Source organism: Salvelinus fontinalis, chromosome 1, assembly GCF_029448725.1.
Source record: "Salvelinus fontinalis isolate EN_2023a chromosome 1, ASM2944872v1, whole genome shotgun sequence".
In the NCBI taxonomy this organism is placed as follows: Eukaryota; Metazoa; Chordata; class Actinopteri; order Salmoniformes; family Salmonidae; genus Salvelinus; species Salvelinus fontinalis.
Window position 1 is genome coordinate 1115180 of NC_074665.1, and position 24372 is coordinate 1139551.

The following is a 24372-nucleotide window of genomic DNA, read 5'->3' on the forward strand; positions in this document are numbered from 1 at the left end:
ACCCTCTTAGATTGTTCTTCTCTCTTCATCCTCTTAGCTGGTTCTTCTCTCTTCACCCTCTTAGCTGGTTCTTCTCTCTTTACCCTCTTAGCTGTTTTTTCTCTCTTTACCCTCTTAGCTGGTTCTTCTCTCTTAGCTGGTTCTTCTCTCTTCATCCTCTATGCTGGTGCTTCTCTCTTAATCCTCTATGCTGGTTTTTCTCTCTTCACCCTCTTAGCTTGTTCTTCTCTCTTTACCCTCTTAGCTGGTTCTTCTCTTGTCATCCTCTAGCTGGTTCTTCTCTCTTAGCTGGTTCTTCTCTCTTTACCCTCTTAGCTTGTTCTTCTCTCTTTACCCTCTTAGCTGGTTCTTCTCTCTTTACCCTCTTAGCTGGTTCTTCTCTCTTAGCTGGTTCTTCTCTCTTTACCCTCTTAGCTGGTTCTTCTCTCTTAGCTGGTTCTTCTCTCTTTACCCTCTTAGCTGGTTCTTCTCTCTTCATCCTCTTAGCTGGTTCTTCTCTCTTTACCCTCTCAGATTGTTCTTCTCTCTTCACCCTCTTAGCTGGTTCTTCTCTCTTAGCTGGTTCTTCTCTCTTCACCCTCTTAGCTGGTTCTTCCCTCTTAGCTGGTTCTTCTCTCTTAGCTGGTTCTTCTCTCTTCACCCTCTTAGATTGTTCTTCTCTCTTTACCCTCTTAGCTGGTTCTTCTCTCTTAGCTGGTTCTTCTCTCTTTACCCTCTTAGCTGGTTCTTCTCTCTTTACCCTCTTAGCTGTTTTTTCTCTCTTCATCCTCTAGATTGTTCTTCTCTCTTCATCCTCTTAGCTGGTTCTTCTCTCTTCACCCTCTTAGCTGGTTCTTCTTTATTAACCCTAAATGCTGGTTCTTCTCTCTTTACCCTCTTAGCTGGTTTTTCTCTCTTAGCTGGTTCTTCTCTCTTCATCCTCTATGCTGGTGCTTCTCTCTTAATCCTCTATGCTGGTTCTTCTCTCTTCACCCTCTTAGCTTGTTCTTCTCTCTTTACCCGCTTAGCTGGTTCTTCTCTTTTCATCCTCTAGCTGGTTCTTCTCTCTTAGCTGGTTCTTCTCTCTTTACCCTCTTAGCTTGTTCTTCTCTCTTTACCCTCTTAGCTGGTTCTTCTCTCTTTACCCTCTTAGCTGGTTCTTCTCTCTTTACCCTCTTAGCTGGTTCTTCTCGCTTCATCCTCTAGCTGGTTCTTCTCTCTTTACCCTCTTAGCTGGTTCTTCTCTCTTTACCCTCTTAGCTGGTTCTTCTCTCTTAGCTGGTTCTTCTCTCTTCACCCTCTTAGCTTGTTCTTCTCTCTTCACCCTCTTAGCTGGTTCTTCTCTCTTAGCTGGTTCTTCTCTCTTCACCCTCTTAGCTTGTTCTTCTCTCTTCACCCTCTTAGCTGGTTATTCTCTCTTCTTCCTCTTAGCTGGTTCTTCCCTCTTAGATGGTTCTTCTCTCTTCACCCTCTTAGCTGGTTCTTCTCTCTTTACCCTCTTAGCTTGTTCTTCTCTCTTTACCCTCTTAGCTGGTTCTTCTCAGTTAGCTGGTTCTTCTCTCTTCACCCTCTTAGCTGGTTCTTCCCTGTTAGCTGGTTCTTCTCTCTTCACCCTATTAGCTGGTTCTTCTCTCTTTACCCTCTTAGCTGGTTCTTCTCTCTTAGCTGGTTCTTCTCTCTTCACCCTCTTAGCTGGTTCTTCTCTCTTCGCCCTCTTAGCTGGTTCTTCTCTCTTTACCCTCTTAGCTGGTTCTTCTCTCTTCACCCTCTTAGCTGGTTCTTCTCTCTTTACCCTCTTAGCTGGTTCTTCTCTCTTCACCCTCTTAGTTGGTTCTTCTCTCTTCACACTCTTAGCTGGTTCTTCTCTCTTCACCCTCTTAGCTGGTTCTTCTCTCTTCACCCTCTTAGCTGGTTCTTCTCTCAGCTGGTTCTTCTCTCTTTACCCTCTTAGCTGGTTCTTCTCTCTTCACCCTCTTAGCTGGTTCTTCTCTCTTTACCCTCTTAGCTGGTTCTTCTCTCTTAATCCTCTATGCTGGTTCTTCTCTCTTTACCCTCTTAGCTGGTTCTTCTCTCTTTACCCTCTTAGCTGGTTCTTCTCTTTTCATCCTCTAGCTGGTTCTTCTCTCTTAGCTGGTTCTTCTCTCTTTACCCTCTTAGCTGGTTCTTCTCTCTTAGCTGGTTCTTCTCTCTTCATCCTCTATGCTGGTGCTTCTCTCTTAATCCTCTATGCTGGTTCTTCTCTCTTCACCCTCTTAGCTTGTTCTTCTCTCTTTACCCGCTTATCTGGTTCTTCTCTTTTCATCCTCTAGCTGGTTCTTCTCTCTTAGCTGGTTCTTCTCTCTTTACCCTCTTAGCTGGTTCTTCTCTCTTTACCCTCTTAGCTGGTTCTTCTCTCTTTACCCTCTTAGCTGGTTCTTCTCTCTTTACCCTCTTAGCTGGTTCTTCTCGCTTCATCCTCTAGCTGGTTCTTCTCTCTTTACCCTCTTAGCTGGTTCTTCTCTCTTTACCCTCTTAGCTGGTTCTTCTCTCTTCACCCTCTTAGCTGGTTCTTCTCTCTTAGCTGGTTCTTCTCTCTTCATCCTCTTAGCTGGTTCTTCTCTCTTTACCCTCTTAGCTGGTTCTTCTCTCTTTACCCTCTTAGCTTGTTCTTCTCTCTTCACCCTCTTAGCTGGTTATTCTCTCTTCTTCCTCTTAGCTGGTTCTTCCCTCTTAGATGGTTCTTCTCTCTTCACCCTCTTAGCTGGTTCTTCTCTCTTTACCCTCTTAGCTTGTTCTTCTCTCTTTACCCTCTTAGCTGGTTCTTCTCAGTTAGCTGGTTCTTCTCTCTTCACCCTCTTAGCTGGTTCTTCTCTCTTTACCCTCTAAGCTGGTTCTTCTCTCTTCACCCTCTTAGCTGGTTCTTCTCTCTTTACCCTCTTAGCTGGTTCTTCTCTTTTCATCCTCTAGCTGGTTCTTCTCTCTTAGCTGGTTCTTCTCTTTTCATCCTCTAGCTGGTTCTTCTCTCTTAGCTGGTTCTTCTCTCTTCACCCTCTTAGCTGGTTCTTCTCTCTTTACCCTCTTAACTGGTTCTTCTCTCTTTACCCTCTTAGCTGGTTCTTCTCTCTTTACCCTCTTAGCTGGTTCTTCTCTCTTTACCCTCTTAGCTTGTTCTTCTCTCTTTACCCTCTTAGCTGGTTCTTCTCTCTTCATCCTCTTAGCTGGTTCTTCTCTCTTCACCCTCTTAGCTGGTTCTTCTCTCTTCATCCTCTTAGCTGGTTCTTCTCTCCTTACCCTCTTAGCTGGTTCTTCTCTCTTAGCTGGTTCTTCTCTCTTGGTGGGTCTTCTTTATTCACCCTCTTAGCTGTCTCTTTTCCCGTTGCCTTCTCGTAACTGTCATGCCTGATGGATGCCTGATTGTTGTGAAGGGTAGATGTTACGAGCTCTCTCTTCTCTCCATCTTTCTCCCCCACACTAAAACCTTCCAATTTGGCAAATAGTTGATCACTCTGAGTCAAAGAGACTCAAATTGGAGGAAGAGAATTATCTCTCTCTCTCGCTCTCACTCTCTTTCTCACTCTCCCGGCTCTCCTGTCATTTTCAAAGCCTTCTCTGTGAAATAAGAGCCTGTATATTACATTCCCTGTCTGTCAAGGAGAGTGCTGAAAGAGAGGGAGAGAGCAAGCAAGAGAGAGACATAGACAGAGGGAAAGATAGAGCGACCAAGGGAGAGAGAGGAAAGGAGGGATGAGAGGGTCAGAGAGAGAGAGAGAGAGGAGGGAAGAGAGAGACAGAGAGGAGAGGAGGGAAGAGAGAGAGAGAGGAGAGGAGGGATGAGAGGGTCAGAGAGAGAGAGAGAGAGGAGAGAAGGGAAGAGAGAGGAGAGAAGGGAAGAGAGAGAGAGGAAAGGAGGGACGAGAGAGAGGAGAGGAGGGAAGAGAGAGACAGAGAGGAGAGGAGGGACGAGAGAGAGAGAGGGAGAGAGAGGGGAGGAGGGAAGAGAGAAAGAGGAGGGAAGAGAGAGAGGAAAGGAGGGACGAGAGAGAGAGAGGAGAGGAGGGAAGAGAGAGAGAGAGGAGAGGAGGGACGAGAGAGAGAGAGAGAGGAGAGGAGGGAAGAGAGAGAGAGAGGAGAGGAGGGAAGAGAGAGAGAGAGGGAGAGAGAGGGGAGGAGGGAAGAGAGAGAGAGGAGGGAAGAGAGAGAGGAAAGAAGGGAAGAGAGAGAGAGGAGGGAAGAGAGAGAGGGAGAGAGAGAAGAGGAGGGAAGAGAGAGAGAGAGAGGAGAGGAGGGAAGAGAGAGAGAGGGAAGAGAGAGAGGAGGGAAGAGAGAGAGAGATGGGAGGAGGGAAGAGAGAGAGAGGAGGGAAGAGAGAGAGAGGGAAGAGAGAGAGGAGGGAAGAGAGAGAGAGGAGGGAAGAGAGAGAGAGAGAGAGAGAGGGAAGAGAGAGAGAGGAGGGAAGAGAGAGAGAGGAGGGAAGAGAGAGAGAGAGAGAGAGAGAGAGGAGGGAAGAGAGAGAGAAGAGAGAGAGAGGAGGGAAGAGAGAGAGAGAGAGAGAGAGAGAGAGAGAGAGAGAGAGAGAGAGAGAGAGAGAGAGAGAGAGGGAAGAGAGAGAGAGGAGGGAAGAGAGAGAGAGGAGGGAAGAGAGAGAGGAGGGAAGAGAGAGGGAGAGAGAGGAGGGAAGAGAGAGAGAGGAGGGAAGAGAGAGAGAGGAGGGAAGAGAGAGAGGAGGGAAGAGAGAGAGAGGAGGGAAGAGAGAGAGGAGGGAAGAGAGAGGGAGAGAGAGGAGGGAAGAGAGAGAGAGGAGGGAAGAGAGAGAGAGGCAGATATAGTGGAAGGGAAGGATAGGGAGGGAAAGAGTACAACCTAATACACGAATCATGAGAAAACAAAAAGATAATTACTTAACACATTGGAAAGTAAAACTAGATTGAGCAAACTAGAATGCTATTTGGCCCTAAACAGAGAGTACACAGTGGCAGAATACCTGACAACTGTGACTGACCCAAACTTAAGGAAAGCTTTGACTATGTACAGACTCAGTGAGCATAGCCTTGCTATTGAGAAAGGCCGCCGTAGGCAGACATGGCTCTCGAGAGAAGACAGGCTATGTGCACACTGCCCACAAAATGAGGTGGAAACTGAGCTGCACTTCCTAACCTCCTGCCAAATGTATGACCATATTAGAGACACATATTTCCCTCAGATCACACAGATCCACAAAGAATTCGAAAACTAAGCCAATAATGATAAACTCCCATATCTACTGGGTGAAATTCCACAGTGTGCATCACAGCAGCAAGATTTGTGACCTGTTGCCACAAGAAAAGGGCAACCAGTGAAGAACAAACACCATTGTAAATACAACCCATAATTATGTTTATTTATTTTCCATTTTGTAATTTAACTACTTGCACATCGTTACAACACTGTATATAAATATAATATGACATTTGAAATGTCTCTATTCCTTTTGAACTTTTGTGAGTTTACTGTTTAATTAGAAATTTGTATTGTTTATTTCACTTTTGTTTATCTTTTTGATTTGCTTTGGCAATGTAAACATATGCATAAAGCCCCTTCAATTGAAATGGAATGGAAAGAAAGGGGTTGTTGATGGGAGACTGTAATGGGAATATTTAACATTTAGGACTAGTTAACACAATGGTTAGGATGAATACATTCATATTCCATTAGGACTAGTTAACACAATGGTTAGGATGAATACATTCATATTCCATTAGGACTAGTTAACACAATGTTTAGGATGAATACATTCATATTCCATTAGGACTAGTTAACACAATGGTTAGGATGAATACATTCATATTCCATTAGGACTGGTTAACACAATGGTTAGGATGAATACATTCATATTCCATTAGGACTGGTTAACACAATGGTTAGGATGAATACATTCATATTCCATTAGGACTAGTTAACACAATGGTTAGGATGAATACATTCATATTCCATTAGGACTAGTTAACACAATGTTTAGGATGTGGTTTTATAAGAGCTCAGAAAAGACTACTGTCCTCGGTGACTGGAACTGTGGCATCGCTCTACTCCTTTAGCAGACCTTTGACCCGGGGCTAATGTGATGCTCTCTGGGTCTCGTGTACGGCTCCTAGCCAAGGACACTGGGTCTTGTGGAGGGCTCCTGGCCAAGGACACTGGGTCTTGTGTATGGCTCCTAGCTAAGGACACTGGGTCTTGGGGAGGGCTCCTAGCCAAGGACACTGGGTCTTGTGTACAGCTCCTAGCCAAGGACACTGGGACGTGTGTACAGCTCCTAGCTAAGGACACTGGGTCTTGGGGAGGGCTCCTAGCCAAGGACACTGGGTCTTGTGTACAGCTCCTAGCCAAGGACACTGGAACTTGTGTATGGCTCCTAGCTAAGGACACTGGGTCTTGGGGAGGGCTCCTAGCCAAGGACACTGGGTCTTGTGTACAGCTCCTGGCTAAGGACACTGGGTCTTGGGGAGGGCTCCTAGCCAAGGACACTGGGTCTTGTGTACAGCTCCTAGCCAAGGACACTGGGTCTTGTGTACGGCTCCTAGCCAAGGACACTGGGTCTTGTGTACAGCTCCTAGCCAAGGACACTGGGTCTTGTGTATGGCTCCTAGCCAAGGACACTGGGTCTTGTTTGGTCTTTCTTACAAGATTTAGTGTTCTTGTTGACAGAACAGTTGTTCCTGTTGGTGGTTATAAGGGCCTTCTCCAGGAAGGCCTGTTTGACATTTTCTCTGGTTCTGTGCTAGAGGTGAATTCATTTGGATTAATCTATAAATTACCTGAAGTCAAAGATCATGTATGTACTGGTCACTGATCTGCCTGTCTTCTCTCTCTCTCTCTTGAGATGAGTTCTGGTTCTCTGACGGCTCGCTGGCTGACAGGTCAAAGTTCAACGACCCTGGTCTCATGCCCCTTCCTGACCCCGCCTCCGGACTCGACTGGTCACACCTGGTGGACGCTGCACGCACTTTTGAAGGTAAGAAACAGGGGAGTGTGTGTGTGCACTAGCGTCTGTGTGATCGTGAGCATGTGTGTTGCTGCCACTGTTTGATATTGTAACTGTTTTGTGTTAGTCGTTCTCCTCTCCTTCCCACTACACTTCCAATCTGCTGCTTTGTGTTAGTCGTTCTCCTCTCTCCTTTCCACTACCCTTCCAATCTGCTGCTTTGTGTTAGTCGTTCTCCTCTCTCCTTTCCACTACCCTTCCAATCTGCTGCTTTGTGTTAGTCGTTCTCCTCTCTCCTTACCACTACACTTCACTACACTTCCAATCTGCTGCTGTGTGTTAGTCGTTCTCCTCTCTCCTTTCCACTACCCTTCCAATCTGCTGCTTTGTGTTAGTCGTTCTCCTCTCTCCTTACCACTACACTTCACTACAGTTCCAATCTGCTGCTTTGTGTTAGTCGTTCTCCTCTCTCCATCTCACTACACTTCCAATCTGCTGCTTTGTGTTAGTCGTTCTCCTCTCTCCATCTCACTACACTTCCAATCTGCTGCTTTGTGTTAGTCGTTCTCCTCTCTCCTTTCCACTACCCTTCCAATCTGCTGCTGTGTGTTAGTCGTTCTCCTCTCTCCTTTCCACTACCCTTCCAATCTGCTGCTGTGTGTTAGTCGTTCTCCTCTCTCCTTACCACTACACTTCACTACAGTTCCAATCTGCTGCTTTGTGTTAGTCGTTCTCCTCTCTCCATCTCACTACACTTCCAATCTGCTGCTTTGTGTTAGTCGTTCTCCTCTCTCCTTTCCAGTACCCTTCACTACACTTCCAATCTGCTGCTTTGTGTTAGTCGTTCTCCTCTCTCCTTTCCACTACCCTTCCAATCTGCTGCTGTGTGTTAGTCGTTCTCCTCTCTCCTTTCCACTACCCTTCCAATCTGCTGCTTTGTGTTAGTCGTTCTCCTCTCTCCTTTCCACTACACTTCCAATCTGCTGCTGTGTGTTAGTCGTTCTCCTCTCTCCATCTCACTACACTTCCAATCTGCTGCTTTGTGTTAGTCGTTCTCCTCTCTCCTTCCCACTACACTTCACTACACTTCCAATCTGCTGCTTTGTGTTAGTCGTTCTCCTCTCTCCTTCCCACTACACTTCCAATCTGCTGCTGTGTGTTAGTCGTTCTCCTCTCTCCTTACCACTACACTTCACTACACTTCCAATCTGCTGCTTTGTGTTAGTCGTTCTCCTCTCTCCTTTCCACTACACTTCCAATCTGCTGCTTTGTGTTAGTCGTTCTCCTCTCTCCTTACCACTACACTTCACTACAGTTCCAATCTGCTGCTTTGTGTTAGTCGTTCTCCTCTCTCCATCTCACTACACTTCCAATCTGCTGCTTTGTGTTAGTCGTTCTCCTCTCTCCTTCCCACTACACTTCACTACACTTCCAATCTGCTGCTTTGTGTTAGTTGTTCTCCTCTCTCCTTTCCACTACCCTTCCAATCTGCTGCTGTGTGTTAGTCGTTCTCCTCTCTCCTTTCCACTACACTTCCAATCTGCTGCTGTGTGTTAGTCGTTCTCCTCTCTCCTTTCCACTACACTTCCAATCTGCTGCTGTGTGTTAGTCGTTCTCCTATCTCCTTTCCACTACACTTCCAATCTGCTGCTTTGTGTTAGTCGTTCTCCTCTCTCCTTTCCACTACCCTTCCAATCTGCTGCTGTGTGTTAGTCGTTCTCCTCTCTCCTTTCCACTACCCTTCCAATCTGCTGCTGTGTGTTAGTCGTTCTCCTCTCTCCTTTCCACTACACTTCCAATCTGCTGCTTTGTGTTAGTCGTTCTCCTCTCTCCTTCCCACTACACTTCACTACACTTCCAATCTGCTGCTGTGTGTTAGTCGTTCTCCTCTCTCCTTTCCACTACCCTTCCAATCTGCTGCTTTGTGTTAGTCGTTCTCCTCTCTCCTTACCACTACACTTCACTACAGTTCCAATCTGCTGCTTTGTGTTAGTCGTTCTCCTCTCTCCATCTCACTACACTTCCAATCTGCTGCTTTGTGTTAGTCGTTCTCCTCTCTCCTTTCCAGTACCCTTCACTACACTTCCAATCTGCTGCTTTGTGTTAGTCGTTCTCCTCTCTCCTTTCCACTACCCTTCCAATCTGCTGCTGTGTGTTAGTCGTTCTCCTCTCTCCTTTCCACTACCCTTCCAATCTGCTGCTTTGTGTTAGTCGTTCTCCTCTCTCCTTACCACTACACTTCACTACAGTTCCAATCTGCTGCTTTGTGTTAGTCGTTCTCCTCTCTCCATCTCACTACACTTCCAATCTGCTGCTTTGTGTTAGTCGTTCTCCTCTCTCCTTCCCACTACACTTCACTACACTTCCAATCTGCTGCTTTGTGTTAGTCGTTCTCCTCTCTCCTTCCCACTACACTTCCAATCTGCTGCTGTGTGTTAGTCGTTCTCCTCTCTCCTTACCACTACACTTCACTACACTTCCAATCTGCTGCTTTGTGTTAGTCGTTCTCCTCTCTCCTTTCCACTACACTTCCAATCTGCTGCTTTGTGTTAGTCGTTCTCCTCTCTCCTTACCACTACACTTCACTACAGTTCCAATCTGCTGCTTTGTGTTAGTCGTTCTCCTCTCTCCATCTCACTACACTTCCAATATGCTGCTTTGTGTTAGTCGTTCTCCTCTCTCCTTCCCACTACACTTCACTACACTTCCAATCTGCTGCTTTGTGTTAGTCGTTCTCCTCTCTTCTTCCCACTACACTTCCAATCTGCTGCTGTGTGTTAGTCGTTCTCCTCTCTCCTTACCACTACACTTCACTACACTTCCAATCTGCTGCTGTGTGTTAGTCGTTCTCCTCTCTCCTTCCCACTACACTTCACTACACTTCCAATCTGCTGCTTTGTGTTAGTCGTTCTCCTCTCTCCATCCCACTACACTTCCAATCTGCTGCTTTGTGTTAGTCGTTCTCCTCTCTCCATCTCACTACACTTCCAATCTGCTGCTTTGTGTTAGTCGTTCTCCTCTCTCCTTCCCACTACACTTCCAATCTGCTGCTTTGTGTTAGTCGTTCTCCTCTCTCCTTCCCACTACACTTCCAATCTGCTGTTTTGTGTTAGTCGTTCTCCTCTCTCCTTCCCACTACACTTCACTACACTTCCAATCTGCTGTTTTGTGTTAGTCGTTCTCCTCTCTCCTTCCCACTACACTTCACTACACTGCCAATCTGCTGTTTTGTGTTAGTCGTTCTCCTCTCTCCTTCTCACTACACTTCCAATCTGCTGCTTTGTGTTAGTCGTTCTCCTCTCTCCTTCCCACTACACTTCCAATCTGCTGCTTTGTGTTAGTCATTCTCCTCTCTCCTTCCCACTACACTTCACTACACTTCCAATCTGCTGTTTTGTGTTTGTCGTTCTCCTCTCTCCTTCTCACTACCCTTCCAATCTGCTGCTTTGTGTTAGTCATTCTCCTCTCTCTTTCCCACTACACTTCACTACACTTCCAATCTGCTGTTTTGTATTAGTCGTTCTCCTCTCTCCTTCCCACTACACTTCACTACACTTCCAATCTGCTGTTTTGTGTTAGTCTCTCTAACTACTGTAGAATCTCTAACTACCGTAGAAGCTTTAAGTACTGTAGAAGCTCTAACTACTGAAGAATCTCTAACTACTGTAGAATCTCTAACTACTGTAGAAGCTTTAAGTACTGTAGAAGCTCTAACTACTGTAGAAGTTCTAACTACTGTAGAATCTCTAACTACCTTAGAAGCTCTAACTACTGTAGAATATCTAACTACCGTAGACGCTCTAAATACTGAAGAATCTCTAACTAGTGTAGAATATCTAACTACAGTAGAAGTGTTAACTACTGTAGAATCTCTAACTACAGTAGAAGTGATAACTACTGTAGAATCTCTAACTATTGTAGAATCTCTGACGAAGAGAGACCCATAATTTCACTGAGCTGAAATCCCCTAACCCTAACCACCCTGCATCCGACTGCTAGCTGGCCTCTGAAGCTAAGCAGGGTTGGTCCTGGTCGGTCCCTGGATGGGAGACCAGTTGCTGACCATGACCACCTAATCGTCCCCCTCATTCCTAATGGGCATATATCACTCCTCACCTCTCCACCTGATATCGGATGTGTGTTGAGCATTCTGGCACACGAATGAGACCCATTTCAGGAAACTAGTCGTATGCCGGAAGTCACGACATCACAGGAGAGCCAATTTAATAGTTTATCTATTTTTTGTTTTTGTTTTTTGGCAGAAATGCCTTCTGGAACATGTAACTTTCATGTGCCTTAGTAAAAAACTTGTGTGGCATCTGTAAATACGAATAAAATTGTTAAATTAGGAGCCTAGTTGGTTAAGCCACAGAAAAAGTCAGCAACCTTCCCACTAGCGATGATTGGTTGAGATAATGAGTGGGCTGGACATGCCGAGAGAGGAGTTCGGATTGGTCTGCCATGTAGAAGGCTTCTGTCTATTGGAGCTGGTCAATCTGTGTTGGTAAACCTGTTTTTCAAAATGCTGCATCAGTGTTGCTCTCCACTTTCTGGAGGACCGAGTTTTGAAATCAGTGGAATTAGAGTCTGATAACTAAAGAGATGGAGAAAACACCTGTCTCTGGATTACATCTTCAAACTAAGGGCAACCGTGGCATGGAATCCGTGACAGCGAGACGCGTCTATCATGCATGATGATGTATACGGGTAAGATAGTCTAGCTACCTACATTTTCAGATATTACAGATTTCAAATTTTTACAGAAAGCGGTTTCATTTCAAGCTAAATTGTACTGTTAGCTAGCTAGCTAACAGTACTAACAGTGACTGGCTCCCTAGATAACGTTACGTGTATGACATTGTTATTCGTATCCCAGAACCTTTTGCTTTGCTAGTCAGAGCCTAATTTTAGCTAGCTAACATTGAACCTGTTAGCTCCCAGCAGATTCATGCAAGGTATTAGCGCCATGTTCATTGTTGTTTAACTTAGGTCTTCAATCCCGTTAACGGGATCCATATGACAACAGCCAGTGAAAGTGCAGGGCGCCAAATTCAAACAACAGAAATCTCATAATTAAAATTCCTCAAGTATACAAGTATTACACATCATTTTAAAGATACACTTCTTGTTAATCCCACCACAGTGTCTGATTTCAAAAAGGCTTTACAGCGAAATCACAACAAACGATTATGTTAGGTCACCGCCAAATCACAGAAAGCAGAAATAGAGATAAAATGAATCACTAACCTTTGATGATCTTCATCATATGACACTCATAGGACTTCATGTTACACAATACATATATGTCTTGTTCGATAAAGTTCATATTTATATCCAAAAACCTCAGTTTACATTGGCGCCATGTTCAGAAATGCCTCCAAAATATCCGGAGAAATTGCAGAGAGCCACATCTAATAACAGAAATACTCATCATCAACTTTGATGAAAGATACATGTTTTACATAGAATTAAAGATACAGCGGTTGCATTAAGAACAAGTGTGTCAGATTTCAAAAAGCTTTACGGCAAAAGCACAATATTCAATAATCTGAGAACAGCGTTCAGCCACAAAAGGAAGCCATACAGTTACCCGCCAAATTGTGCAGTCAACAAAACTCATAAATAACATTTATAAATCTTCACTTACCTTTGCTGATGTTCGTCAGAATGCAATCCCAGGACTCCCACTTCCACAATAAATGTTTGTTTTGTTTGGTAATGTCCATCATTTATGTCCAAATAGCTTCTTTTGTTAGCGCGTTTGGTAAACAAATCCAAAGTCAGGAAGCGCGTTCACTAAAATCAGACGAAATGTCAAAAAGTTCCGTAACAGTCAGTAGAAACATGTCAAACGATGTATTGAATCAATCTTTAGGATGTTTTTAACATAAATCTTGAATAACGTTCCAACCGGAGAATTCCATTGTCTTCAGAAGTGCGATGGAACAGAGCTCACTCTCATGTGAACGTGCATGGTCAGGTCATGGTCAGCTCATGATAGACCTGACTAATTCCCCTCTCCCTCGGCCCAACTTTACAGTAGAAGCATCAGACACGGTTCTAAAGACTGTTGACATCTAGTGGAAGCCGTACGACCCATATCCCACTTTGTATTCGATATATGTATTCAAACCTTAAGAGGGTGTGAACGATGCTGAATGGGTGGAGACAAAGAGGAGCTCTCCGCTAGATACCAAAACATTCACAGGCCATTTTCTCAAAAAGCGTGTTTATCAACTAATTCAAGCAGAATTACTTTCTCTCTTTGTTTCTAAAAAATGCAGTGTATGATCTATTATTTTGTAGCTCTGAGTCTCTACTTTCATCCAATTAAGAAAAAAAAAAAATAATCTAATTTTGCTAAATAAGACCGAATGGTCGCCGTGGATCACCCAGGAGGGTGCTACACATTGATGGTGGACCAGGTGTTTCCCACTACTTTGTAAAGCTCTTTGACTACCTCAGTTGGTAGAAAAGTGCTATTCAAATCCAATCAATGAACAGGTAATTGTATTTCCTCTCCCTGCAGACAATAGTGATTGAATGGCTCTTTCTCTGTGCCTCCGTTTCTCTTCTCTATGGTCTACTAGCTAGCTGTCTATTCATAGTACTCTTCTCTATGGTCTACTGGCTAGCTGTCTATTCATAGTACTCTTCTCTATGGTCTACTGGCTAGCTGTCTATTCATAGTACTCTTCTCTATGGTCTACTGGCTAGCTGTCTATTCATAGCATCTACTCTTCTCTATGGTCTACTGGCTAGCTGTCTATTCATAGCATGTACTCTTCTCTATGGTCTACTAGCTAGCTGTCTATTCATAGCATCTACTCTTCTCTATGGTCTACTGGCTAGCTGTCTATTCATAGTACTCTTCTTTATGGTCTACTGGCTAGCTGTCTATTCATAGTACTCTTCTTTATGGTCTACTAGCTAGCTGTCTATTCATAGTACTCTTCTCTATGGTCTACTAGCTGGCTGTCTATTTATAGTACTCTTCTCTATGGTCTACTAGCTGGCTGTCTATTTATAGTACTCTTCTCTATGGTCTACTAGCTAGCTGTCTATTCATAGTACTCTTCTCTATGGTCTACTGGCTAGCTGTCTATTCATAGTACTCTTCTCTATGGTCTACTAGCTAGCTGTCTATTCATAGTACTCTTCTCTATGGTCTACTAGCTAGCTGTCTATTTATAATACTCTTCTCTCTGGTCTACTAGCTAGCTGTCTATTTATAGTACTCTTCTCTATGGTCTACTAGCTAGCTGTCTATTTATAGTACTCTTCTCTCTGGTCTACTAGCTAGCTGTCTATTCATAGTACTCTTCTCTATGGTCTACTGGCTAGCTGTCTATTCATAGTACTCTTCTTTATGGTCTACTAGCTGGCTGTCTATTTATAGTACTCTTCTCTATGGTCTACTAGCTAGCTGTCTATTCATAGTACTCTTCTCTATGGTCTACTGGCTAGCTGTCTATTCATAGTACTCTTCTTTATGGTCTACTAGCTGGCTGTCTATTTATAGTACTCTTCTCTATGGTCTACTAGCTAGCTGTCTATTTATAGTACTCTTCTCTCTGGTCTACTAGCTAGCTGTCTATTCATAGTACTCTTCTTTATGGTCTACTAGCTGGCTGTCTATTTATAGTACTCTTCTCTATGGTCTACTAGCTAGCTGTCTATTTATAGTACTCTTCTCTCTGGTCTACTAGCTAGCTGTCTATTCATAGTACTCTTCTTTATGGTCTACTAGCTGGCTGTCTATTTATAGTACTCTTCTCTATGGTCTACTAGCTAGCTGTCTATTCATAGTACTCTTCTCTATGGTCTACTAGCTAGCTGTCTATTCATAGTACTCTTCTCTATGGTCTACTAGCTAGCTGTCTATTCATAGTACTCTTCTTTATGGTCTACTAGCTGGCTGTCTATTTATAGTACTCTTCTCTATGGTCTACTAGCTAGCTGTCTATTTATAGTACTCTTCTCTCTGGTCTACTAGCTAGCTGTCTATTTATAGTACTCTTCTCTATGGTCTACTAGCTAGCTGTCTATTTATAGTACTCTTCTCTCTGGTCTACTAGCTAGCTGTCTATTCATAGTACTCTTCTCTATGGTCTACTAGCTAGCTGTCTATTTATAGTACTCTTCTCTATGGTCTACTAGCTAGCTGTCTATTTATAGTACTCTTCTCTATGGTCTACTAGCTAGCTGTCTATTTATAGTACTCTTCTCTATGGTCTACCAGCTAGCTGTCTATTTATAGAACTCTTCTCTATGGTCTACTAGCTAGCTGTCTATTTATAGTACTCTTCTCTATGGTCTACTAGCTAGCTGTCTATTTATAGTACTCTTCTCTATGGTCTACTAGCTAGCTGTCTATTTATAGTACTCTTCTCTATGGTCTACTAGCTAGCTGTCTATTTATAGTACTCTTCTCTATGGTCTACTAGCTAGCTGTCTATTCATAGTACTCTTCTCTATGGTCTACTAGCTAGCTGTCTATTTATAGTACTCTTCTCTATGGTCTACTGGCTAGCTGTCTATTTATAGTACTCTTCTCTATGGTCTACTAGCTAGCTGTCTATTCATAGTACTCTTCTCTCTGGTCTACTAGCTAGCTGTCTATTTATAGTACTCTTCTCTATGGTCTACTAGCTAGCTGTCTATTCATAGTACTCTTCTCTATGGTCTACTAGCTAGCTGTCTATTTATAGTACTCTTCTCTATGGTCTACTGGCTAGCTGTCTATTTATAGTACTCTTCTCTATGGTCTACTAGCTAGCTGTCTATTTATAGTACTCTTCTCTCTGGTCTACTAGCTAGCTGTCTATTTATAGTACTCTTCTCTCTGGTCTACTGGCTAGCTGTCTATTTATAGTACTCTTCTCTAGTGTCTACTAGCTAGCTGTGCCACGCCCTGGCCTTAGTATTCTTTGTTTTCTTTATTATTTTAGTTAGGTCAGGGTGTGACATGGGGAATGTTTGTGTTTTGTTGGTTTTGGGTGATTCTATGGTAAAGGGGGTGTTGGGTGTAGTATATGGGTTTGTGTTGAGTACATGTGTCTAGCGTTGTCTATGTATGTTTAGTTGTCTAGGAGAGTCTATGGTTGCCTGAATGAGTTCCCAATTAGAGACAGCTGATTTCTGTTGTCTCTGATTGGGAGCATATTTAGGGTAGCCATAGGCTTTCATTTGATGTGAGTAGTTGTCTATGTGATACGTTTGTAGCCTGTGTGTGCACATCGTTATTTAGCTTCACGATCGTTTTCTTGTTTTGTTTAGTTCGTAAGTGTGTTTGTTTCGTTTGCCTTCTTCATCAATAAAAAGGAGATGGCTTATTTTCCTAAAGCTGCGTTTTGGTCCGTCAATCCTCCACACGATCGTGACAAACTGTCTATTTATAGTACTCTTCTCTAGTGTCTACTAGCTAGCTGTCTATTTATAGTACTCTTCTCTATGGTCTACTAGCTAGCTGTCTATTTATAGTACTCTTATCTATGGTCTACTAGCTGGCTGTCTATTTATAGTACTCTTCTCTCTGGTCTACTAGCTAGCTGTCTATTCACAGTACTCTTCTCTATGGTCTACTAGCTAGCTGTCTATGCATAGTACTCTTCTCTATGGTCTACTAGCTAGCTGTCTATGCATAGTACTCTTCTCTCTGGTCTACTAGCTAGCTGTCTATTTATAGTACTCTTCTCTCTGGTCTACTAGCTAGCTGTCTATTTATAGTACTCTTCTCTATGGTCTACTAGCTAGCTGTCTATTTATAGTACTCTTCTCTATGGTCTACTAGCTAGCTGTCTATTTATAGTACTCTTCTCTATGGTCTACTAGCTAGCTGTCTATGCATAGTACTCTTCTCTCTGGTCTACTAGCTAGCTGTCTATGCATAGTACTCTTCTCTATGGTCTACTAGCTAGCTGTCTATTCATAGTACTCTTCTCTATGGTCTACTAGCTAGCTGTCTATTTATAGTACTCTTCTCTATGGTCTACTAGCTAGCTGTCTATGCATAGTACTCTTCTCTCTGGTCTACTAGCTAGCTGTCTATTCATAGTACTCTTCTCTATGGTCAACTAGCTAGCTGTCTATTTATAGTACTCTTCTCTCTGGTCTACTAGCTAGCTGTCTATTCATAGTACTCTTCTCTATGGTCTACTAGCTAGCTGTCTATTCTTAGTACTCTTCTCTATGGTCTACTAGCTAGCTGTCTATTTATAGTACTCTTCTCTATGGTCTACTAGCTAGCTGTCTATTTATAGTACTCTTCTCTATGGTCTACTAGCTAGCTGTCTATTTGTAGTACTCTTCTCTATGGTCTACTAGCTAGCTGTCTATTTATAGTACTCTTCTCTATGGTCTACTAGCTAGCTGTCTATTTATAGTACTCTTCTCTCTGGTCTACTAGCTAGCTGTCTATTTGTAGTACTCTTCTCTATGGTCTACTAGCTAGCTGTCTATTTATAGTACTCTTCTCTATGGTCTACTAGCTAGCTGTCTATTTATAGTACTCTTCTCTATGGTCTACTAGCTAGCTGTCTATTTATAGTACTCTTCTCTATGGTCTACTAGCTAGCTGTCTATTTATAGTACTCTTCTCTATGGTCTACTAGCTAGCTGTCTATTTATAGTACTCTTCTCTATGGTCTACTAGCTAGCTGTCTATTTATAGTACTCTTCTCTATGGTCTACTAGCTAGCTGTCTATTTATAGTACTCTTCTCTATGGTCTACTGGCTAGCTGTCTATTTATAGTACTCTTCTCTATGGTCTACTAGCTAGCTGTCTATTTATAGTACTCTTCTCTATGGTCTACTAGCTAGCTGTCTATTTATAGTACTCTTCTCTCTGGTCTACTAGCTAGCTGTCTATTTATAGTACTCTTCTCTCTGGTCTACTAGCCAGCTGTCTATTTATAGTACTCTTCTCTATGGTCTACTAGCTAGCTGTCTATTTATAGTACTCTTCTCTCTGGTCTACTAGCTAGCTGTCTATTTATAGTACTCTTCTCTCTGGTCTACTAGCTAGCTGTCTATTTATAGTACTCTTCTCTCTGTTCTACTAGCTAGCTGTCTATTTATAGTACTCTTCTCTATTGTCTACTAGCTAGCTGTCTATTTATAGTACTCTTCTCTCTGGTCTACTAGCGAGCTGTCTATTTATAGTACTCTTCTCTCTGGTCTACTAGCTAGCTGTCTATTTATAGTACTCTTCTCTATGGTCTACTAGCTAGCTGTCTATTTATAGTACTCTTCTCTCTGGTCTACTAGCTAGCTGTCTATTTATAGTACTCTTCTCTATGGTCTACTAGCTAGCTGTCTATTTATAGTACTCTTCTCTATGGTCTACTAGCTAGCTGTCTATTTATAGTACTCTTCTCTATGGTCTACTAGCTAGCTGTCTATTTATAGTACTCTTCTCTCTGGTCTACTGGCTAGCTGTCTATTTATAGTACTCTTCTCTCTGGTCTACTAGCTAGCTGTCTATTTATAGTACTCTTCTCTCTGGTCTACTAGCTAGCTGTCTATTTATAGTACTCTTCTCTCTGGTCTACTAGCTAGCTGTCTATTTATAGTACTCTTCTCTATGGTCTACTAGCTAGCTGTCTATTTATAGTACTCTTCTCTATGGTCTACTAGCTAGCTGTCTATTTATAGTACTCTTCTCTCTGGTCTACTAGCTAGCTGTCTATTTATAGTACTCTTCTCTCTGGTCTACTAGCTAGCTGTCTATTCATAGCATGTACTCTTCTCTGTCTGGATTTAAAGCATCGATCCTTTTGATAGACATTAGGAGAGTTCAACCTCCTGAACAACCTCTGTCTGAGATTTGATCTGTTGTAGACACTCTGTCACTCACACACACACAGTACTATAAATAGACAGCTAGCCAGTAGACCATAGAGACACTCTGTGTCTGCTTGGTTTATGACTACTAACTACTAATTTGTCATGAATCAAAGATGCTCAGCCAAGCTGTCTCTCTCTGTCTCTCTCTGTAGCCTCCAGCCAAGCTGTCTCTCTCTGTCTCTCTCTGTCTCTCTCTGTCTCTCTCTGTAGCCTATAGCCAAGCTGTCTCTCTCTGTCTCTCTCTGTCTCTCTCTGTAGCCTATAGCCAAGCTGTCTCTCTCTGTCTCTCTCTGTCTCTCTCTGTAGCCTCCAGCCAAGCTGTCTCTCTCTGTCTCTCTCTGTAACCTCCAGCCAAGCTGTTTCTCTCTGTCTCTCTCTGTCTCTCTCTGTAGCCTCCAGCCAAGCTGTTTCTCTCTGTCTCTCTCTGTCTCTCTCTGTAACCTCTAGCCTAGATGTCTCTCTCTGTCTCTCTCTGTCTCTCTCTGAAGCCTCTAGCCAAGCCGTCTCTCTCTGTAGCCTCTAGCCAAGCTGTCTCTCTCTGTCTCTCTCTGTCTCTCTCTCTGTAGCCTCCAGCCAAGCTGTCTCTCTCTCTGTCTCTCTCTGTCTCTCTCTCTGTAGCCTCCAGCCAAGCTGTTTCTCTCTGTCTCTCTCTGTCTCTCTCTCTGTAGCCTCCAGCCAAGCTGTTTCTCTCTGTCTCTCTCTCTCTCTCTCTCTCTCTGTAGCCTCCAGCCAAGCTGTTTCTCTCTGTCTCTCTCTGTCTCTCTCTCTGTAGCCTCCAGCCAAGCTGTTTCTCTCTGTCTCTCTCTGTCTCTCTCTGTCTCTCTCTGTAGCCTCTAGCCAAGCCGTCTCTCTCTGTCTCTCTCTGTAGCCTCCAGCCAAGCCGTCTCTCTCTGTCTCTCTCTCTGTAGCCTCCAGCCAAGCTGTCTCTCTCTGTCTCTCTCTCTGTAGCCTCCAGCCAAGCTGTTTCTCTCTGTCTCTCTCTGTCTCTCTCTCTGTAGCCTCCAACCAAGCTGTTTCTCTCTGTCTCTCTCTGTCTCTCTCTCTGTAGCCTCCAGCCAAGCTGTTTCTCTCTGTCTCTCTCTGTCTCTCTCTCTGTAGCCTCCAGCCAAGCTGTCTCTCTCTGTCTCTCTCTCTGTAGCCTCCAGCCAAGCTGTTTCTCTCTGTCTCTCTCTGTCTCTCTCTCTGTAGCCTCCAGCCAAGCTGTCTCTCTCTGTCTCTCTCTCTGTAGCCTCCAGCCAAGCTGTCTCTCTCTGTCTCTCTCTCTGTAGCCTCCAGCCAAGCTGTCTCTCTCTGTCTCTCTCTCTGTAGCCTCCAGCCAAGCTGTCTCTCTCTGTCTCTCTCTCTGTAGCCTCCAGCCAAGCTGTCTCTCTCTGTCTCTCTCTCTGTAGCCTCCAGCCAAGCTGTTTCTCTCTGTCTCTCTCTGTCTCTCTCTCTGTAGCCTCCAACCAAGCTGTTTCTCTCTGTCTCTCTCTGTCTCTCTCTCTGTAGCCTCCAGCCAAGCTGTTTCTCTCTGTCTCTCTCTGTCTCTCTCTCTGTAGCCTCCAGCCAAGCTGTCTCTCTCTGTCTCTCTCTCTGTAGCCTCCAGCCAAGCTGTCTCTCTCTGTCTCTCTCTCTGTAGCCTCCAGCCAAGCTGTCTCTCTCTGTCTCTCTCTCTCCTTCTCTGGCCTGCAGCCAAGCTGTCTCTCTCTGTAGCCTCCAGCCAAGCTGTCTCTCTCTGTCTCTCTCTCTGTAGCCTCCAGCCAAGCTGTCTCTCTCTGTCTCTCTCTCTGTAGCCTCCAGCCAAGCTGTCTCTCTCTCTCTCTCACTTTTTTAGTATCCTCCTCTATTCAATACTCTGATATCTCGCTCTCTCCCTCTCTTTAATGTCCTTCATCTATTCAATACCCTGCCGTCTCTCTCTCTTTTTAATATCCTCCTCAATACTCTGCCATCTCTTTGTGTCTCCCTCTCTTCAATACTCTCTCACAGAAACAGTCTCTCTAGTCTACTCAGGCGATTCTGTTGTTTGCCGTCCAGGAAAATGGAACATGTAAATGCCTGAAAAGGAATCTGCTTTTCAAAGCAGCCCTTTCTGTTATGTGTGTGCCAGACTCGGTCATTCCAAATGGCACCCTAGTCCCTATATGCCCTGGTCAACAGCAGTGCACTATTTAGGGAATAGGGTGCCATTGAGGACACATTTCAGTCTCTGTCTCTGCTTTCGTGGAACTGTTTTGTTCCATCTTTGTGACGCAGCCTGTTGAGGGAAACCTTACCGAGACCGTTCTCCCTAACCTTCTGTAACCCTCAAAGCCTGATCCAAAGAGCTAACACAGGGACCTGTTTCTGAGCTGACACTGTCCACTATATAGAGCCCTATGGGTCCTGGTCAACAGTAGTCCACTATATAGAGCCCTATGGGTCCTGGTCAACAGTAGTCCACTATATAGAGCTGTATGGGTCCTGGTCAACAGTAGTCCACTATATAGAGTCCTATGGGTCCTGGTCAACAGTAGTCCACTATATAGAGCCCTGTTGGTCCTGGTCAACAGTAGTCCACTATATAGAGCCCTATGGGTCCTGGTCAACAGTAGTCCACTATATAGAGCCCTATGGGTCCTGGTCAACAGTAGTCCACTATATAGAGCCCTATGGGTCCTGGTCAACAGTAGTCCACTATATAGAGCCCTATGGGTCCTGGTCAACAGTAGTCCACTATATAGAGCCCTATGGGTCCTGGTCAACAGTAGTCCACTATATAGAGCCCTATGGGTCCTGGTCAACAGTAGTCCACTATATAGAGCCCTATGGGTCCTGGTCAACAGTAGTCCACTATATAGAGCCCTATGGGTCCTGGTCAACAGTAGTCCACTATATAGAGCCCTATGGGTCCTGGTCAACAGTAGTCCATTATATAGAGCCCTATGGGTCCTGGTCAACAGTAGTCCACTATATAGAGCCCTATAGGTCCTGGTCAACAGTAGTCCACTATATAGAGTCCTATTGGTCCTGGTCAACAGTAGTTCACTATATAGAGACCTATGGGTCCTGGTCAACAGTAGTCCACTATATAGAGCTGGGTCCTGGTCAACATTAGTCCACTATATAGAGCCCTATGGGTCCTGGTCAACAGTATTCCACTATATAGAGCCCTATGGGTCCTGGTCAACAGTAGTCCACTATATAGAGCTCTATGGGTCCTGGTCAACAGTAGTCCACTATATAGAGCCCTATGGGTCCTGGTCAACAGTAGTCCACTATATAGAGCCCTATGGGTCCTGGTCAACAGTAGTCCACTATATAGAGCCCTATGGGTCCTGGTCAACAGTAGTCCACTATATAGAGCCCTATGGGTCCTGGTCAACAGTAGTCCACTATATAGAGCCCTATGGGTCCTGGTCAACAGTAGTCCACTATATAGAGCCCTATGGGTCCTGGTCAACAGTAGTCCACTATATAGAGCCCTATGGGTCCTGGTCAACAGTAATCCACTATATAGAGCTGGGTCCTGGTCAACAGTAGTCCACTATATAGAGCCCTGTGGGTCCTGGTCAACAGTAGTCCACTATATAGAGCCCTATGGGTCCTGGTCAACAGTAGTCCACTATATAGAGCCCTATGGGTCCTGGTCAACAGTAGTCCACTATATAGAGTCCTATGGGTCCTGGTCAACAGTAGTCCACTATATAGAGTCCTATGGGTCCTGGTCAACAGTAGTCCACTATATAGAGCCCTGTGGGTCCTGGTCAACAGTAGTCCACTATATAGAGCCCTATGGGTCCTGGTCAACAGTAGTCCACTATATAGAGCCCTATGGGTCCTGGTCAACCTGTAGTCCACTATATAGAGCCCTATGGGTCCTGGTCAACAGTAGTCCACTATATAGAGCACTATGGGTCCTGGTCAACAGTAGTCCACTATATAGAGCCCTATGGGTCCTGGTCAACAGTAGTCCACTATATAGAGCCCTATGGGTCCTGGTCAACAGTGTCCACTATATAGAGCCCTATGGGTCCTGGTCAACAGTAGTCCACTATATAGAGCCCTATGGGTCCTGGTCAACAGTAGTCCACTATATAGATCCCTATGGGTCCTGGTCAACAGTAGTCCACTATATAGAGCCCTATGGGTCCTTGTCAACAGTAGTCCACTATATAGAGTCCTATGGGTCCTGGTCAACAGTAGTCCACTATATAGAGCCCTATGGGTCCTGGTCAACAGTAGTCCATTATATAGAGCCCTATGGGTCCTGGTCAACAGTAGTCCACTATATAGAGCCCTATGGGTCCTGGTCAACAGTAGTCCACTATATAGAGCCCTATGGGTCCTGGTCAACAGTAGTCCACTATATAGAGCCCTATGGGTCCTGGTCAACAGTAGTCCACTATATAGAGCCCTATGGGTCCTGGTCAACAGTAGTCCACTATATAGAGCCCTATGGGTCCTGGTCAACAGTAGTCCACTATATAGAGCCCTGTGGGTCCTGGTCAACAGTAGTCCACTTTATAGAGCCCTATGGGTCCTGGTCAACAGTAGTCCACTATATAGAGCCCTATGGGTCCTGGTCAACAGTAGTCCACTATATAGAGCCCTATGGGTCCTGGTCAACAGTAGTCCACTATATAGAGCCCTATGGGTCCTGGTCAACAGTAGTCCACTATATAGAGCCCTATGGGTCCTGGTCAACAGTAGTCCACTATATAGAGCCCTATGGGTCCTGGTCAACAGTAGTCCACTATATAGAGCCCTATGGGTCCTGGTCAACAGTAGTCCACTATATAGAGCCCTATGGGTCCTGGTCAACAGTAGTCCACTATTAAGAGCCCTATGGGTCCTGGTCAACAGTAGTCCACTATATAGAGCCCTATGGGTCCTGGTCAACAGTAGCCCACTATATAGAGCCCTATAGGTCCTGGTCAACAGTAGTCCACTATATAGAGTCCTATTGTTCCTGGTCAACAGTAGTCCACTATATAGAGCCCTATGGGTCCTGGTCAACAATATTCCACTATATAGAGCCCTATGGGTCCTGGTCAACAGTAGTCCACTATATAGAGCTCTATGGGTCCTGGTCAACAGTAGTCCACTATATAGAGCCCTATGGGTCCTGGTCAACAGTAGTCCACTATATAGAGCTGGGTCCTGGTCAACAGTAGTCCACTATATAGAGCCCTATGGGTCCTGGTCAACAGTAGTCCACTATATAGAGCCCTATGGGTCCTGGTCAACAGTAGTCCACTATATAGAGCCCTGTGGGTCCTGGTCAACAGTAGTCCACTTTATAGAGCCCTATGGGGCCTGGTCAACAGTAGTCCACTATATAGAGCCCTATGGGTCCTGGTCAACAGTAGTCCACTATATAGAGCCCTATGGGTCCTGGTCAACAGTAGTCCACTATATAGAGCCCTATGGGTCCTGGTCAACAGTAGTCCACTATATAGAGCCCTATGGGTCCTGGTCAACAGTAGTCCACTATATAGAGCCCTATGGGTCCTGGTCAACAGTAGTCCACTATATAGAGCCCTATGGGTCCTGGTCAACAGTAGTCCACTATATAGAGCCCTATGGGTCCTGGTCAACAGTAGTCCACTATATGGAGCCCTATGGGTCCTGGTCAACAGTAGTCCAC

At 44.5% G+C, this 24372-nt stretch overlaps 1 protein-coding gene across 2 annotated transcripts in view; it reads left to right on the forward strand.

The window, feature by feature from the left end:
• Positions 1-24372, forward strand: part of LOC129862810 (signal-induced proliferation-associated 1-like protein 2) — a 145508-nt gene that overhangs the window by 105858 nt on the left and 15278 nt on the right. For both annotated transcript variants that reach the window (XM_055934856.1, XM_055934936.1), the window contains one exon: positions 6815-6946. In XM_055934856.1, coding sequence (XP_055790831.1) covers positions 6815-6946 — 132 coding nt within the window. The remainder of the gene's footprint in view (positions 1-6814; positions 6947-24372) is intronic.